General features: G+C 48.4%; 1 protein-coding gene across 5 annotated transcripts in view; it reads left to right on the top strand.

Moving 5' to 3' along the window:
* Positions 1-14692, top strand: part of DNM3 (dynamin 3) — a 169987-nt gene extending 155295 nt beyond the window's left edge. For 3 of the 5 annotated variants that reach the window (XM_040072297.1, XM_040072302.1, XM_058421678.1), the window contains one exon: positions 10235-14692. In XM_040072297.1, coding sequence (XP_039928231.1) covers positions 10235-10304 — 70 coding nt within the window. In that variant the 3' untranslated portion in view covers positions 10305-14692. Of the gene's footprint in view, positions 1-1670; positions 2857-10234 lie in introns of those variants that run through there. The other 2 variants (XM_040072298.2, XM_040072304.1) reach the window with 2 other exon arrangements.
* The last annotated feature ends 825 nt before the right edge of the window (positions 14693-15517 follow it).

Below are 15517 nucleotides of genomic sequence, written 5' to 3'. Positions count from 1 at the left end.
AATGAAATGTCTAACCCTGTGCATTGGATGATAAGGGGATTCTGTGCAAAAATGGCACATGATCCTCTGAATAAAATCTGTCATAGTGCATAGGCATACAAGGCCAGAAGAGTTATCCTGCCTGAGCCTGGGAATCTTCTTTCTTCTGAAAGTTTGACCTTGCAGCCTTAAAAGCTTACTACTGTATTTTTTAAAGGAATATATATTGTAATCAAATAGTTGTTGCCCCAGATTCTTCTGGCAGGATGAGTGAGAGTCCACCTTAGAGTGTTTGCATGCAGGCTTGGATGATCTTAATCTGAACACCCAAGTAGGAGAGCACAGCTCTCTGTCCTCTTTGAATGGATCTTTGGCAGAAGTTATATTCAAAAAGTACAGTCTGCAATTAGGATTGTTTCATGCAAGCAAAGGGACAAAAGTGTTACATGGACAGAATTCAAAATCCTGCTGAACTTCAGGAGAAAAGAAAGCCAAATAATAATTTAATTCTGCATCTCAAGTCTGTGATCAAAAGAGTATACAGCTACATGGGCAAAGCCAGAGCCCCTCCCAGGGGGGGACAGTGCCCTTCTGGAGTCAGTACGTTTCCAACTCTGCCTGTCCGAGGACCCCAAAATCACAAGAGTTATGAGAATATCAGTTATTATTTCTGTGATTTCTGCCCAGAGGAAAGACAGCCCTGTGTAATTTGTTACCAGTCTAAAATGTACATTTCTTGTTGAAATGCACACCCAGTAATATGTTACTTCTGCTGCTGGCTGCTTCAAGCAGCAGCAGACTCCATTTATTTTCTCTTATCTCTTAGAAAGAAGTTCTGCATTTTCCCCTCCTCCACTGGGTCCTTTTACACTATTTTCCCTTTTTTGTCAGCCTTTCCCTCTCTGTCCCTTTCTTGACTATCCCGTTCGCTTCCTCTTTCACCTCCTTCTTTCACTTGGTTTCCTGCTTGGTACATTTGTTTCCCCTTTCCCATGTATTCCTTTCCTTCTCACCATCTTGTCTTGGTTTCTTTCCTACTTATCCCTTTCCTGCCACCTTTGTAAATCTGTCACCTTGCATTTCTGTCTTTTAGAGGTTTTCAGACAGTTTTCAAGCCATGGAATGTAATATTTGGCAATCTTTCTTAGCAGTCTGGTGGCAGTGGCTGTGACACCCATCTGAAACACGAGCTCCACTCCTTGGGGCAGTGACACTGCCAGGTGCAAACCTGGGCTCATCTTGCAACTTTGGTCATGGAACAGAATCAAAGAATAGAATTGCAGAATTGTCTGGTTTGAAAGGGACCTTTAAAGCTCATCTAGTCCAACCCCCCTGCAATGAATAGGGACAACAGAAGCAGTGAAAGAAGGAGCATTCTGCATGAGGATAAGTATTGGAGGGCTTGGCCAGAAAGCAGGTCCCAGCAGGTTGTAAAAACCTGTAAAATGTTACAATACAGCAAGCCTGGCAGTTTCATTGTAATTCTGCAGTACTGATCTTAGGAGAAATTTGGAATGGCGTTTGCACCAAACTGATTCTTCAGCTGCCTGAGCTCTAATGCCATGAGGGATACAGGAGAGTCTTCACTTGTGCTCCAGCAGCTTCAGTATTGCTGCCCCTAAAAGGATGGCTGTCTTTTAGACTGGCAGTAGGACTTTGTTACTGCCTTCCTTTATATTCCTGTCCCCCAGGTGACTGTCCTGAAGATCAAGGAAAACAAAGTTCTTGGGATGCCAGACTTTACACCCTGGGTACCGTGTCTGCTGCCACTGACTCTTAACTTCTCTCAGCACCTCCCTTCATCAGCCAGAGGCAGGCTGTCCATATCTTCTGTGGCCCAGGAATTTTCCGATGGGCAGTTCACCATGGCAGCTGAACAAAAGTATCTGAAGAATCACTTGTTCTTCATAGGGCTGAGGTTTGATCTATCTACTGCATCTCAGGTAGCTGTAATCATCTTCAGTATTGTTCCTGAGCTACTTGCTCCTGCGTTATTCAACAAAAAATTGTTTTAAAACAAAGTGACATTCCATTGGGACTGTTGCAAGTCACTTTAAAAGTTCAGCAAAGAGAATCTGGCAGTGAAATGGCTTTTCATTACCCTTAGCATAGACCAGAACTATGTGATGGGGAAGGGTAAGTAAAAGAGGTGCAAGAGCGGGGAAGACAGAAAAACAAGGAGCCTGAAAAGCATCAAAAGAAGTGATTCTGGAATAAAGATGATGTTGCAAGTGCAGTCCTCACACATAGTAGCAGTGTCAGCTGATGCACTGAATGAATTTCAGCAAGAATTTGAGTTTTATTTGGTTTTGGTTCTTTTTTTTCCTTAGCATTTTCTCTCTCAAGAGAAAGTTGTATTTAGTGGAAGGGCAGTGGTTTTATTTTTAATATCTCCCTACTTGAAGAAAGAAAGGAGAATCAAGCAATAGCAGTTGTTTGACAGAACATCTTCAGGAACCTGAAGATGTGTTTTGTCTGAAGAAATTATTTAATTTCATAACGGAGTAGTTTAATAAGAGTTGCCATGAAGGCATTGCAGGATTAGAGCGACAGTGTTGAGCAGGGAATTCCTGCCTTGTCTGAAAGAGTGGGTGAATAGCAGTGCATTTCTAGGCTGCCTTATGCTAGAGGAGAAAACATCTGAGAGTAAACAGAGAGAAACAGTGATGATTTGAACTTCCTGCACCTGCAGGCATCTTGAAAGGCTGTCTTGAAACTCTCCTGTCCCCCGCGAGCTGTGTTGGATCAGTAGTGAATGAGGGCACTCCATGGCTCCATTAACAACAGTGGTAATCCCATTAGTTGGCATCATGGACAAGAAGAGGTGCAACTCCAGCTGGAGGTGACAACCAGGACATTTGCTCCCCTTCTTGCACCAAGGTAAGTAGAGAGGAGAGAGGCAACAAGGCAGAGGAAGGTCAAAGCTGAGCAGGAAGGAAGAACAGAGATGTGTTCAGAAGTGGGGTACATGATTCACACTGATGACAGTGCAGCTACACACAGACCAGTGCAGAATCCTGAGCCACTGTGAAAAGATCAGATGTTCTTCCTGCTGATTTTGTGGCCCTTCTGTTGTCATCTTCCATGCACAGAAGAGCATTCTGAACATTCCCATTCAGCACTCCTAACTTTCTCTTCTTCGTGGCCATTTGTGACCCTCTGGACCATCCTAACCTGGGGTTTCTGAAAGGTTGGGACAGTGTTCCACAGATGCACTGTACATTTGCTTACTTGACATGTTCCCTGCTGAAGGGCAAACAAGAACACACAGTTTCTTAAGAATAATAGTCTGTCTCAGTCGCTCGGTTGAATTAATTTTGTGTTTATTCAAGCTGAGCTTTTCATATGACACATTAATTCCCTGAAATGACTAATTTGAAAATGCAGTGTTCACATAAACATACAATATATTTGTATGTGTGTGTGATGGACGTTAATTTATTATGGTCATATAGAAAATGTAGCTTGAGTTGTAGATAATAAATTATTCTGCTGGAACATTGTATTTTGGACCACTTTGCTTCTGAAAGGAGTATCTGTATTAAGTTAAATCACACACAGTGGAACCTCACTAACCCTAGTGCTTTCAAACAGTGTAAGCCTTTGAATTCATGGAGATTTATACTGCTGCAGTGGAGTGTGTCCAGTGGAAGGACACATTCTTCCCATTCACTTTTTTTGGTTTGTTTCTTTCACTTAAAAGAAATAGATATCTGATAAAACAGCATAATCTAATAACCTTAACTTGCTTATACTGAACAAAAAAATCCTTCCACTGGGAGAGCACTGTGCAGCTGGGTCATTTGCAGTTTTGGGGTTCAGCTGTAGGGACAGCCGAGGCAGTCCCTGGAAGTTCAGGTTGAGCACATCCTCTGTGCATTTGTAGAGCCTGAGTTCAGCTGGAGAACTGCTTCAGAACTACCAGCCACCCTCAAAAGCTGTGCTCTGCGCCTCAGACTTCCCTTCCTGACTTGCTCGATGCTAGTGATCCTGTGGGGAATGCTTACTGCAGACATTCTGTGTTCAACAAAATGACATTTTCCAGTACAGAAACAAATCTGAGCCATTTTCACTCTTTTGGACCATTACACTGGGGTAAGGGACCATCTCGGACAGATATTCCCCAGCTCCTTTTTCCCTTCATCACCCCTTAGTGTGGTTTCTCATTTCCCCCACAGTCACCATCTCCTCCTGATCCCTGTCCGTGATTCCTGCTTTACTCCTCCTAATGTCATCATCTTTTTTCTGCTTTTCCTGCTTTGTTATGACCTGTGTCACTAGGATCAAGTGCCTTCCCTCCCCTTGGCCTTCCCACTTTGACTCCAGATCCTTGCTCCCGCGCTGAGATTTGGGAGACTCTGCAGTAGCTATGCTGCATCTGCTGTAGGAAGGAGTTTAAGCGTGCACAGACTGAAGACTAATTAATTAGGTCTACAAACCATGTCTTGCCTCTGTTTTTCAAGCATGATGGGTACAGTAGTGTCACTTCTGGTTTGGATTGTCCTCCAAATCCTGAGGCTGATGGAGGTCTAGAGATGCTATATAAAAGTTAGGTTGATAACAAGAACCAGTAAGAATAGAGGGTGTGGGTCTCTCAGGATTTTACTGAAACAGAGAAAACCAGAGAAACAGTATAAAAATAAAGTCAGTCAAAGCATTATAACTTTCTCAAGACCAAACTACTTAGTTCTCTAAATAATCACCCAAACAGGAAACCAGATTTATTCCTCACCTGCAGTAAGTCACTGTTTTTATCCTCTTACTGTATGCCTCACATCCAGGTTTGTTCTGTCACCTTAAACAAAATTGCCTGCAGTCAGTCTTAAAGCTGCTTAGAGATTTGAAGTATTTTCTTGTTAAATTCTACAAGGACGATGTCACGTATCAGGGCACTCCAAGAGGGCTGCGTTATAGGGAAACCAAGATGATGGAAAAGGGAGAGAATAATGGGCTTCTGTTCACAGCTTCAGATCTATAGGATGTATCGTAAAATAGACTTCTGTGCATGCCTTCCACAAGTGTTCTCTGGTGGTCACAAGCAAGCAAGAATGTCAAATATAAGTGGAAATTAAAGCCTTTTATTTCGAAGTCCTCTGGCTGTGCTGTGAGAAGCCATCTTCGAGCGGGGCCTCCCATGGTAATTACAGCCATGCTTTACTGAAAGCACATTTTGTGCACTCCGTGTGGGGAGCGATAGGACGTCTCAAAAGGCAAAGGCTCGAAGAACTCCCATATGTTTCTGATCGAATTTTAAGTCTAGACTTGCTTTATTTAGTTTCTTTTGCTCTGCATATGCCTAGCTAAAGCATTTAGGACTTCTTTTAAAACTGGAAGCATGCGGGGGGCAGGGGGCTTGTTGCTGCTTAGGTTAAAAATAAATGTAAAAACTTTTCCTTTTTAAAAAAGTTTTTGCACGGGCATAAGAGCTCCCCTCCGTTCAAAACCCCACTGAGCTCTTCAAAGGAGTCGTCTCTGCAGCAACATCAGGGAGTTATTAAATACATACTTAGTCCACAATTTTCATTGGTAAATTCTTTATGTCTGCTTAATATGTGCTAGTTAGAAGAACTGATTCTTTTCGCAGACTCGTTTACTCAACCCCGGGGGGACCTATGATCTCCTGCCCCTTTAGCACTAACTTTTACAAACAGTTTCCTTTTTTTTTTTTAAAAAAAAAAAAAAGGCAGCAAAACAAATAACAACAACCCCAAAGACAACAGAGTGAGTTAAACGGGCCAGGCAGCGGGACTCGGTCCCGAAAGACGAAAACGCAGCTGAAGTGCTGGCGACAATAACCAGAAGGATTTCCCGCAGCAGTGGCGTTTGTCGGAGCAGCTTTGTCCGAAGCAGGAGCCGCCTCTGGGTTCCGCTCGCCGAGCGCTGCCCGGGCTGCGGCAACGCGGAGAGAGCCGTCTGCGCCGCTCTCATCCGCTGGCCTCAGACTAAACATTGAATTGGGCTTAGTCACATATTTACTCACTGCGATGGCAGCTAGCGCGGAGCACGGCTGCGGGGGAGGTTGTTTTTCCCCGGTTTCCCCCGGCCGGGCCGCGGGCAGGCTGGAGCTCCCCCTGGCGCTCCGCACTCCGGTTCCTCGGCGCTGAGAGGGGCTGGCAGCCGCTGTGAGGAGCCTTCGCTCGGGATGCCGCGGTGCCCACCCCACGCTCGGCTTCCTCAGAGCTGTGCTTTGTGCGGCCGCCGCGGAGTTGGTTGCTGGCTTTGTTACCTCAAGGTGACCCCAGGCTCCTGCACCGCTCCGTGGGCTCTGGGCCACTGCTCCGGGTGTAAAGGAGCCGGGGAGAGGCAAGAGACACGGGGCTTGGCCTCTCGTTTTCTGGGGCTTGAGATTCCTGTTCGGGGAAAAAAGGTCTGAATGCTACTCTCAGTGTAGAAAGGGTCGCAGAACGACCTGTCACCTTGACAGGGAAATCTAGGACAAGGCAACTTCAGGGCTTGCTCTTTCCTTCACTTGGACTTGAGCTGCAGCTCTTGCCAGTTGATCTGTGTGCCAGTGGCAAGGGAAGGTGAGGTCTGTTCCCCAAACCGAACCCCCTGTGCTCTGCCCAGGGCCTCAGGAGCAGGGTGCCCCTTCCCCCCCTGCTGGCACAGGGAAGTGCAGATGTCCCAGGAGACTGTCAGCAGCAGGGCTGGAGGGCAATGGTGCTGCTGCAGCTCTTTGCCCAAGTGCTGCCTTTCTCGAGCATTGCCACTCCTCTGGAAGGCACCTGTGCTCTCCACTGGAGGTCCTGCTCCCCCAGGCCTGGTGGGGAGGGTTAAGGAGCTGGAAGTGCAGGGGAGGCCGGCAGCACCCTCGAGGGGCTTGGAGCTGAGGAGGGCTCGGCCCGTTCTTTATGGATGTGCCTGCCCATGCCCACGGGATGGCAGGTGTTTGTGTCAGAGCATCCCAGACACACGCGGGAGATCCACAGACGGGACAGAGCACGGCTGGAGCGTCCCCTGGCCGAGCACACCTGCCTGTGGGGCAGTGGCGCAGGGACAGAGCACGGCTGGAGCGTCCCCTGGCCGAGCACACCTGTCTGTGGGGCAGTGACACAGGGACAGAGCACGGCTGGAGCGGCCCCTGGCCGAGCACACCTGCCTGTGGGGCAGTGGCGCAGGGACAGAGCACGGCTGGAGCGTCCCCTGGCCGAGCACATCTGCCTGTGGGGCAGTGGCACAGGGACAGAGCATGGCTGGAGCGGCCCCTGGCCAAGCACACCTGTCTGTGGGGCAGTGACACAGGGACAGAGCACGGCTGGAGCGTCCCCTGGCCGAGCACATCTGCCTGTGGGGCAGTGACACAGGGATAGAGCACGGCGGGAGCGTCCCCTGGCCGAGCACACCTGCCTGTGGGGCAGTGACACAGGGACAGAGCACGGCTGGAGCGTCCCCTGGCCGAGCACACCTGCCTGTGGGGCAGTGGCACAGGGACAGAGCACGGCTGGAGCGGCCCCTGGCCGAGCACACCTGTCTGTGGGGCAGTGACACAGGGACAGAGCACGGCTGGAGCGTCCCCTGGCCGAGCACACCTGCCTGTGGGTCAGTGACACAGGGACAGAGCACGGCTGGAGCGGCCCCTGGCCGAGCACACCTGCCTGTGGGGCAATGGCACAGGGACAGAGCACGGCTGGAGCGGCCCCTGGCCGAGCACATCTGCCTGTGGGGCAGTGGCACAGGGACAGAGCACGGCTGGAGCGGCCCCTGGCCGAGCACACCTGTCTGTGGGGCAGTGACACAGGGACAGAGCACGGCTGGAGCGGCCCCTGGCCGAGCACACCTGCCTGTGGGGCAGTGACGCAGGGACAGAGCACGGCTGGAGCGGCCCCTGGCCGAGCACACCTGCCTGTGGGGCAGTGACACAGGGACAGAGCACGGCTGGAGCGGCCCCTGGCCGAGCACACCTGCCTGTGGGGCAGTGACACAGGGACAGAGCACGGCTGGAGCGTCCCCTGGCCGAGCACACCTGCCTGTGGGGCAATGGCACAGGGACAGAGCACGGCTGGAGCGTCCCCTGGCCGAGCACACCTGCCTGTGGGGCAGTGACACAGGGACAGAGCACGGCTGGAGCGTCCCCTGGCCGAGCACACCTGCCTGTGGGGCAGTGACACAGGGACAGAGCACGGCTGGAGCGTCCCCTGGCCGAGCACACCTGCCTGTGGGGCAGTGACACAGGGACAGAGCACGGCTGGAGCGTCCCCTGGCCGAGCACACCTGCCTGTGGGGCAGTGGCACAGGGACAGAGCACGGCTGGAGCGTCCCCTGGCCGAGCACACCTGTCTGTGGGGCAGTGGCGCAGGGACAGAAGAATGGGCTGGCTCGTCAGAGCGTCCCCTTGGGGGTATCAGCTTCTCCTGGAACGTCTTGGTTACTCTGCAGTGGGAAAGCTGATGGGGAGCTTTTCAGTTCAGGTCCGCACTGGCCTTGAATGGAAATTTAAAATAGCTGTCAGTGTGCAAGTAACAGCTCCGGTTCAAGGAGGAAGCAGGGCTTGGACCTGATTTTGGTTCAGGTTTGCTTTGCCTGATTATATCCAGGAAATCCTCCCACTGTGCTCTCTAGTTTCTGATCCTGCTGTGTTAAATAGCAATTTGGCTAAATTGCATTATTTGAATCCAGTGGGCTGCATTTAACCTGGTATTAAAATGCATGTTTGGGCTTGTATCTTTTAAATTTGATATGAAGACAGCTGTATGCATTTTCCCTTGTTTGTAAATTGTATACATATGATACAATGTTTTCAGTAAGCGCTAAACAATGCAATGTGAGGCATTTCAACAAAGGAATAATTTAATGCAACCCAGCAGAAATGCAGAGCCTTAGAAGTGGTTCTTTATGAAACTACAAATTTTGGAAATGGGTCCAGAAGACCTACACTGGAGCAACACAAGAAACAATAGTTAACACAGCAACATTTTTCCTGTAAGAAAAATACACCATGAAGAAATTATATTTTGCCTATTTTTTTTTAGCTTGTTGATTTACTTGAATGCTTTAGTTGCATATTTTGTATTTGTTGCATGGTAGGGATTAAAATTCTCGTTTCTTTACCAAAAGAGAATATTGTCGCACAAGATGCCCTTTGAGCCAAACGAGATTTTTTTTTGTCAAGTGTAAATTTGTCTCACATATTTTGTTCCAGTTCAAAGAAGATTAGCACATTGTTACATTCTTTTCATCTTCAGTTTAGCTTTAGCAGAATGAGACACATTTCCTCTGTAATCTTCTTCGGAGCCACAGGTGGAGGATGGGTTAGGAAGGGCTGCACAGTTTGTTGGGGCAAATAATTGTCAGCTCAGACTCTGCATGGGCCTGGCTTGTCAGGCCCGGGCGGAATGGAGCATCAACAAAATACTCTTTGTAACTAAGCTGATGGAATTACCTCCACACCGCTCTGAGGTGGACCTTACTACACACAAAAAGGTAAAGTGTTACACAGCTGCCATAGGGACTCTGTCTACAGCTCCAGCAGAGTTGGGGTGTTGTCCTTGCATGAAGAGAGGGAGGGATAAGTGCCAGCCTGGACTGCAGGTAGAATGTGCTTGGAGATCACATTGCTGCTAACTCTTGCTCTGGGGTCTCTAATCAGTCCAAATTAAAATGCAAGTACACAGGAAAATTGAATGAAGGCACCTAAGTCTTCCCAAAAAATCTGTGACTCCATAGCCCTTCCTGAAGTTGATAGAAAAATGCATTAGTGGTAAATTAAGGAATCCAGCAGCCCTGGCCATGACTGGTATTTTGAAAAGTATTATAAAGCCTCAAAATGTGCCTCAGAGTCAGGCACACTGGTAGGGCTGCAGTTTGCCCAGGTATGCAAGAAGCTGCAGATTTTCCTGCTTCTGCCAAGCGGCCCTGAAGTTGCTGCAGGCTGTTATCCTCAGTCCTGTTGCCTGCTCTGAAATGTGCCTGTAAGTCTGCTCTCTGACTGTCCAGGCTGGGACTGACCCCTAAAACCAGGGAATAACGATCCTTCCCCGCTGGTTTGCGTGGCTCCAGAAGGTAATGGTGTGTGCAGAAGCTCCAGGCTGTGCACAGTGATGGGTGAGATGGTAGAGCATGGCAGAAATGGCAAACCCATTTCCTCTTTCCTTCCTGTGGATGCTCAGGGGTGTCTTGCTTCAGTGCGGCAGTAGGATTGTTGTGTGCGTGAGCATGTGCATGGCCATGTAACACCAGCCAGGTTTGTGCTCAGTGTTTGTGCTCCGTGCTTGTGCTCAGTGTTTGTGCTTACTGTTTCTTCTCTCTCTCTCTCCAGTCGAAGACCACCCCCTTCACCTACTCGGCCCACTGTAATCCGTCCGTTAGATTCATCCCTGTTAGACTAAAAGGATTTCTGGCATGTCATTCGTTGTTAACCAAATGTGTGGAAACAAATTGCTTGGTAACTGTCACAATAACAAATGTATAGTCGCATGTATGGACATCTATAGGCAAGTAACCAATTTTACTGATATACTCTGTCCATTCTGCCGTGTTTATTGAGGTCTTCAATGTTTGGGGAAGGTCTGTGCTGCCTTGACTTTTCCTTCTGCAATAACTGATGTTAGCTAACTTACTGACACATATCTCCACCCAGACAACTGTGCTCACAGTCCTCTACAGCAAACAGAGGGCTTGACTCTGTGTGTATTTGTGCATGTGTTGATTTGATCTGCTGCTTTTTTTTTCCTCTTACCTGAAAGGAATCTTGCTTTTATGTGTACCTTCCAGGTTTTCTATTTTCTCTTGTAATGGCTAAACTGGGCAAAGAAAAGCCATGTGGTTTCTTACCAAGTTCTTCTGAAGGCCCCACACTTCCAGGTCTCTTGCAAGAGGCTTGCTTCTCCTGTAAATTCTCCTTATCCAAAATTTGGTTTTAAGGAATGTTGTTAAACGAGGAGGGTGTGTGTGGGACAAGGCATGTTTTGCTTTCTTTCCATCCTGGCAGCTGCAATGCCAGGTTGGCTGGGTTGGTGAGGAGCAGGCTGGAGTGCCCCAGCTCACAGGGCTGGGCATGGAGCCATCCCATCCTGCAGCCAGGATGGGACAGGGTGCTTTGGAGAGCTGGGGTGTGACAGAGCAGGGTGTGCCAGCTCCCTCTGTCCTGTGCCAGTGCCTGCTCACACTCCTGCTCCCACTGCTCTCCTGGGAAGTGCTGGAGGGGAGTGAGTGCATGGAAATGTGCTGTGTGCAGGATGCAAGGAACTGAGCACTGCTTTGGGTCCTTTTGTGATGCAGAAGGACACAGAGATACAGATACAGGCACAGCTGGGTGTGGGCTCCCCCTCCTCTGCCCACTGTGGGGGCCAGTCCACAGAGCTCCAGCCTAAACTGGCAGCTGAGCTTCCCAAGGGCCAGGTTTGGATGTGAGATATTTGTGATATTTTCACATCTCAGTCAATAAGTTTCCCTGTGCCCTCTGTGTAAAGATTTTCTTTTTTCATTGCACACGCCTTGGTTTACTGTTGCTTTTTCCAGCTAAGTTCTGGGAAGTGCTCAGCTGTGCATCCTGGATTATTTTAGCAGCTGCTCACTTGCAGAGGTCCTCTCTGCATCTTGTTTTGCACCTTATAAATTGATGCATTATAAAAACCTTTTGTCTTAACTGCATTACTTCACTTTAAACACTTAGGGTCAGTGTCACCCTTAAAAGCTTAGAAGTTATTGAGTTAACAGAATGAAACTAGAGAGGAATTTGGCCTTGTTCCTTCAGAAAATATGAATTGCTGCTATTACAATTATAGTTACAGATCCCTAGGCAAAGCAATTGGTGGTTTCAAAAGCCCCCAGTACAATCAGTCTAATAAATGTGTTTATTGAGACTGCTTGTAGGGCTCCAGTATGGTGTAGCCCCATGGTTAGGAAGAATCAAATCAAAGAGCCACAACAAATGGGGATTTAGCCTGTTAATTCCCAGGCTGCTGATTAGCTGTGCTCACCAGTGCAGCAAATCGTGTTTCAGCTTGCAGAAGAGAGACAACCTTGGGAAAGCATCATGATTTGTATGTTAGCTTAACTTCAATTTCCTGTCGGCTCCATACTTGTGAAACACGCCTGGGGAGTCTGGAGGTCACATCTGATGCATGGTGAAGATGGATTTCGTCAGAGCAGTGGCATCTTGGTGATCTCAGCAGACTGCTGAAGTTGCTGGTGTTTGGGGAACAGGGCCACATCTCTAATGCCATGTACACAGAATCAGCTTTCAAGGAAAAGAAAAGGTTGCAAACACAACCACAGTTCATACCCATTTTTACTACAAAAAAAGAAACCATCTTTTGGTGATGATTCCTGTCTTCTACACAGCTTTCCGCTGTTTAGTGCTCTCTGCTGTAACCTGTGCTGCATCTGTTGGATATATTTTTGTAAATAGCACAGGAGCCCGTATTGTTGCCTCGCCAGCACTCCTGTATATCTGAACAGGGTCTGTCACAACTCTGGTACTGACTGGCAGCTGCCTGCTGATGGAAAGCCAAGTTTAATGGCTGAGCCATAGAGATCACTGATATCACTTCTGCTGCCAGGATTCCAAATTCTCATACTCACTTGGTGATAGAAGACCAGGTGGGACGGGTCTTTCAGCAACCTGGTCTAGTGGAAGGTGTCCCTGCTCATGGCAGGAGGCTTGGAACAAGATGAGCTCCAAGGTCCCTTCCAACCCAACCCATTCTAGGGTACTGCAAGTCTGGGTTTATCCCACCATACCCCAAGGACTCTGCTTAGTTGTCCTTTGTTCAGTGGGAAGAGCGTCACCTCCAGGAGGTGATTCAGGCTGCTTGGGACACAAGGGCAACGCTGGTAGGTCAGGAGCCTCAATTACATGACGCAGATCCTGGCCTAAAAATGTGCTTTTAAATGCTCTCTACTTGAGACTCCCTAATTTACTTTAATGACTGTTTCTGCCGAGCATAAGGAAGTAGGTGGCACAATTGAGCACTGTCCTTTACTCTGCCCCCAAGAAACCATTTTTCAGCAGTAATCCTGAATTGTAAATAAAGCTCTCAAGAGTGGATTTACCCAAAAGAGGAGGAGGAGGAGGCAGTGAGGTGTCAGCACCATCTGGTTCTGTACTTGATGCTGAGGGTGCAGGACACAGCTGCACAGCCCTCCTTCCTCTGCTTTCTCATTCAGATCTCATCTAAATCTGGCCTTGTGCCCTAAATGCAACACTTTGAGGTGTGCAGGTTAATGAATAACCGTGAGCACGAATCCAGGGTTTGATGATTTCACCTCTTCTTGCGTATGAGCTTGTGAGAATAAACCACATGGAATTGTTTCTAGGAAAAACACTTAAATGCTTCCCAAGAAATTGCCACATCCAATTGAGTAAGTACTGTCCTCCAGCCGTGGCCCACTTCCTTCTGCTGCTGAGCACCTGGAATGGGTTGGTTTGTCCCACTCACTCCTGATGCTGGTGAGTCCCGTCCATCCTGTCCCTTGTTCTCTCTCCAGAGAGGAGCAGCCTTGGTAGCAACTCACTCAATGCCCAAAGGAAAGCAGGGCAAGCACCCTGTGGATCTGCCAGAGGGACTGAGCACCTCTGCAGACCCACTTAGGTGGGATGAGCCAAGTCTGAACTCTGGTCTGAGAAGCGCAGGTTGCTCTGCCTTGCTCTGATTCCCTTTGGCACAACTCCGATTGCCAGGGCATAGTGGAGCAATAGTGAAGCAACACTGATGTTTCTGATCTGACGTGAGGTACATAAAGATCTGGGTGGTGTAGTTGCTAAGTTTCAGGAGGGTGCTCATCTACTACTGCATTTAGGCTGAGCCTGGATGTCTGCCTAGAGAACATTTCCACCTCACCCCGCCATGACTGACCGACAGCTGAAGAGCTTGTGCGTGCCGTGAACAGCTCTCGGCCTTGGATCTCAAGGGACCTTGTGCTAGGGTTAAAAAGATTGTATGTTCAACAAAAAGGCTTATGTACATAGTTAATGTGTGTTTATTTTATTGCTGATCTTGATGCACTTTCTGAGTAAGCCGCCTAAAAGTAGATTATTTATTATATTAAAGAAGATACATTATAGGTTATGGCATTTCTTGTTCAAGTATAACATAGAAAATATTATCTTCTCTGTTCCAGACAGCTCCACTAGCCATGATGTGTACAGCCCATTGAGATTCCTCACTAGTTCTGTCCTTCTGTCTTAAAATAGCCCAAACCTCCTGAATTGAGATCAGACCTGCTTTGTCCCTGTGCACCAGGGAGCCTCTTGGTGTACTCCTGACACAGCTCCTGCTGCCGTGGCACTGCCCTTGCTCCCAGGCTGGTGCAGAACAGCTCCCTTGTGTAAATGAATGTTACTCTGCCTGTCTTTCCTCTTGCTTTGTCTGCAGGCGAGCTGATGCCGATGGCTCCTCCCGTCCCGACAGTCCTCCACTCTTGCTTGATCTATGATTTGTCCCGCCTTGCCGGCCGTGTGCTTTACTGCTGTCTCTTTACTTTTCCAGGACGGGGTAAACTATGACTTCTTTTTTGTAAGAAGCAAACGCTTAATTTCTTTCTGATTTTTTTTTTTTTTCTCTGTATGTTAATGCCCTACTTCATGTGAGCCAAAACATCTGCCTTTGGTTTCGTAATCTGTAAATGGTTCCTGGTGTTGACCTTTGAGCACAGCGAGTGGATTCCTGAAACCGTGGTCATTACTGAGCATCACATACACCTGCTGTAAAAATGTTATGCTGCATTTCTGAACCTGAAATAAACTGTAATTCTTGATGGGCTTTTATTATTACTTTCTGGATGTGTATGAGTGGTGTCTTCTGTCTCTTAAACCATCATCTCAGCATTCCACACTGCCTCGATGGGGACTGCAGGCAGGATTTATTGGAGGTGCTGTTGTGCTGAGATCACTGGAGATGTCATTAAAGGGAAGATGGAACCCGTTGGGAAGCATTCAGCCTGTTCCCTGCAAGGGGCTTGGAGTGCTGCGGAGATATTTTGCTGGGAAATGGATGAATGTGTTACAAGCAGTACCTGGGATTCACTTCATTGCTAAGGAAAGCACGTTTAGAGGAGTTTCAGAGCTGAGCAGAAGGCCGGACTGAGTCCTCCAAAGCAGGAGCTGGAGTTAAAAATGTGCCTGAAGGGGATTCCCCCTAAAGGTTGTGTATGAATGTGCAGATGTCCCAATTCCTCAGTTCCTCCTGCAGATCAGGGTGAGCCAAGTAGCTGCAATCAGTGTTCAGAGATGGTCTGCAGGACACAAAGAGCTTCCTGTGGGAGCAGCACAGTGGCTAAGTGGGTCCTCAGGTTTTGGGAAAAGAGGGAGCAAAAGGTGGGATGAGCGCAGCAGGAACATCCCCGCTGTATCCTGTAGCATCTGGAGAATTCTCTATTGGTCTTTAATGGCCGTGGCTGAGGCAGTTTGTGCACTCCCCCTGAGGGAACAGCAGTGTCCCACGTGTCCCCTCTGGCTGGAGCATGTCACCTACCCCTGGGTGAGCCTGGTTCCAGGAATGTTGGTCACGTAGAGCTGAGTGCTCTGTGCTGGGTACCAGGAGGAGCTGCTGCTCTTTGCTCTGGGCCCTCACTGCCACGGGGCTCTCCGGCTTCGTTT

The sequence above is a fragment of the Hirundo rustica genome, chromosome 9 (assembly GCF_015227805.2).
Source record: "Hirundo rustica isolate bHirRus1 chromosome 9, bHirRus1.pri.v3, whole genome shotgun sequence".
In the NCBI taxonomy this organism is placed as follows: Eukaryota; Metazoa; Chordata; class Aves; order Passeriformes; family Hirundinidae; genus Hirundo; species Hirundo rustica.
This window is presented reverse-complemented; position numbering and strand designations above follow the sequence as displayed.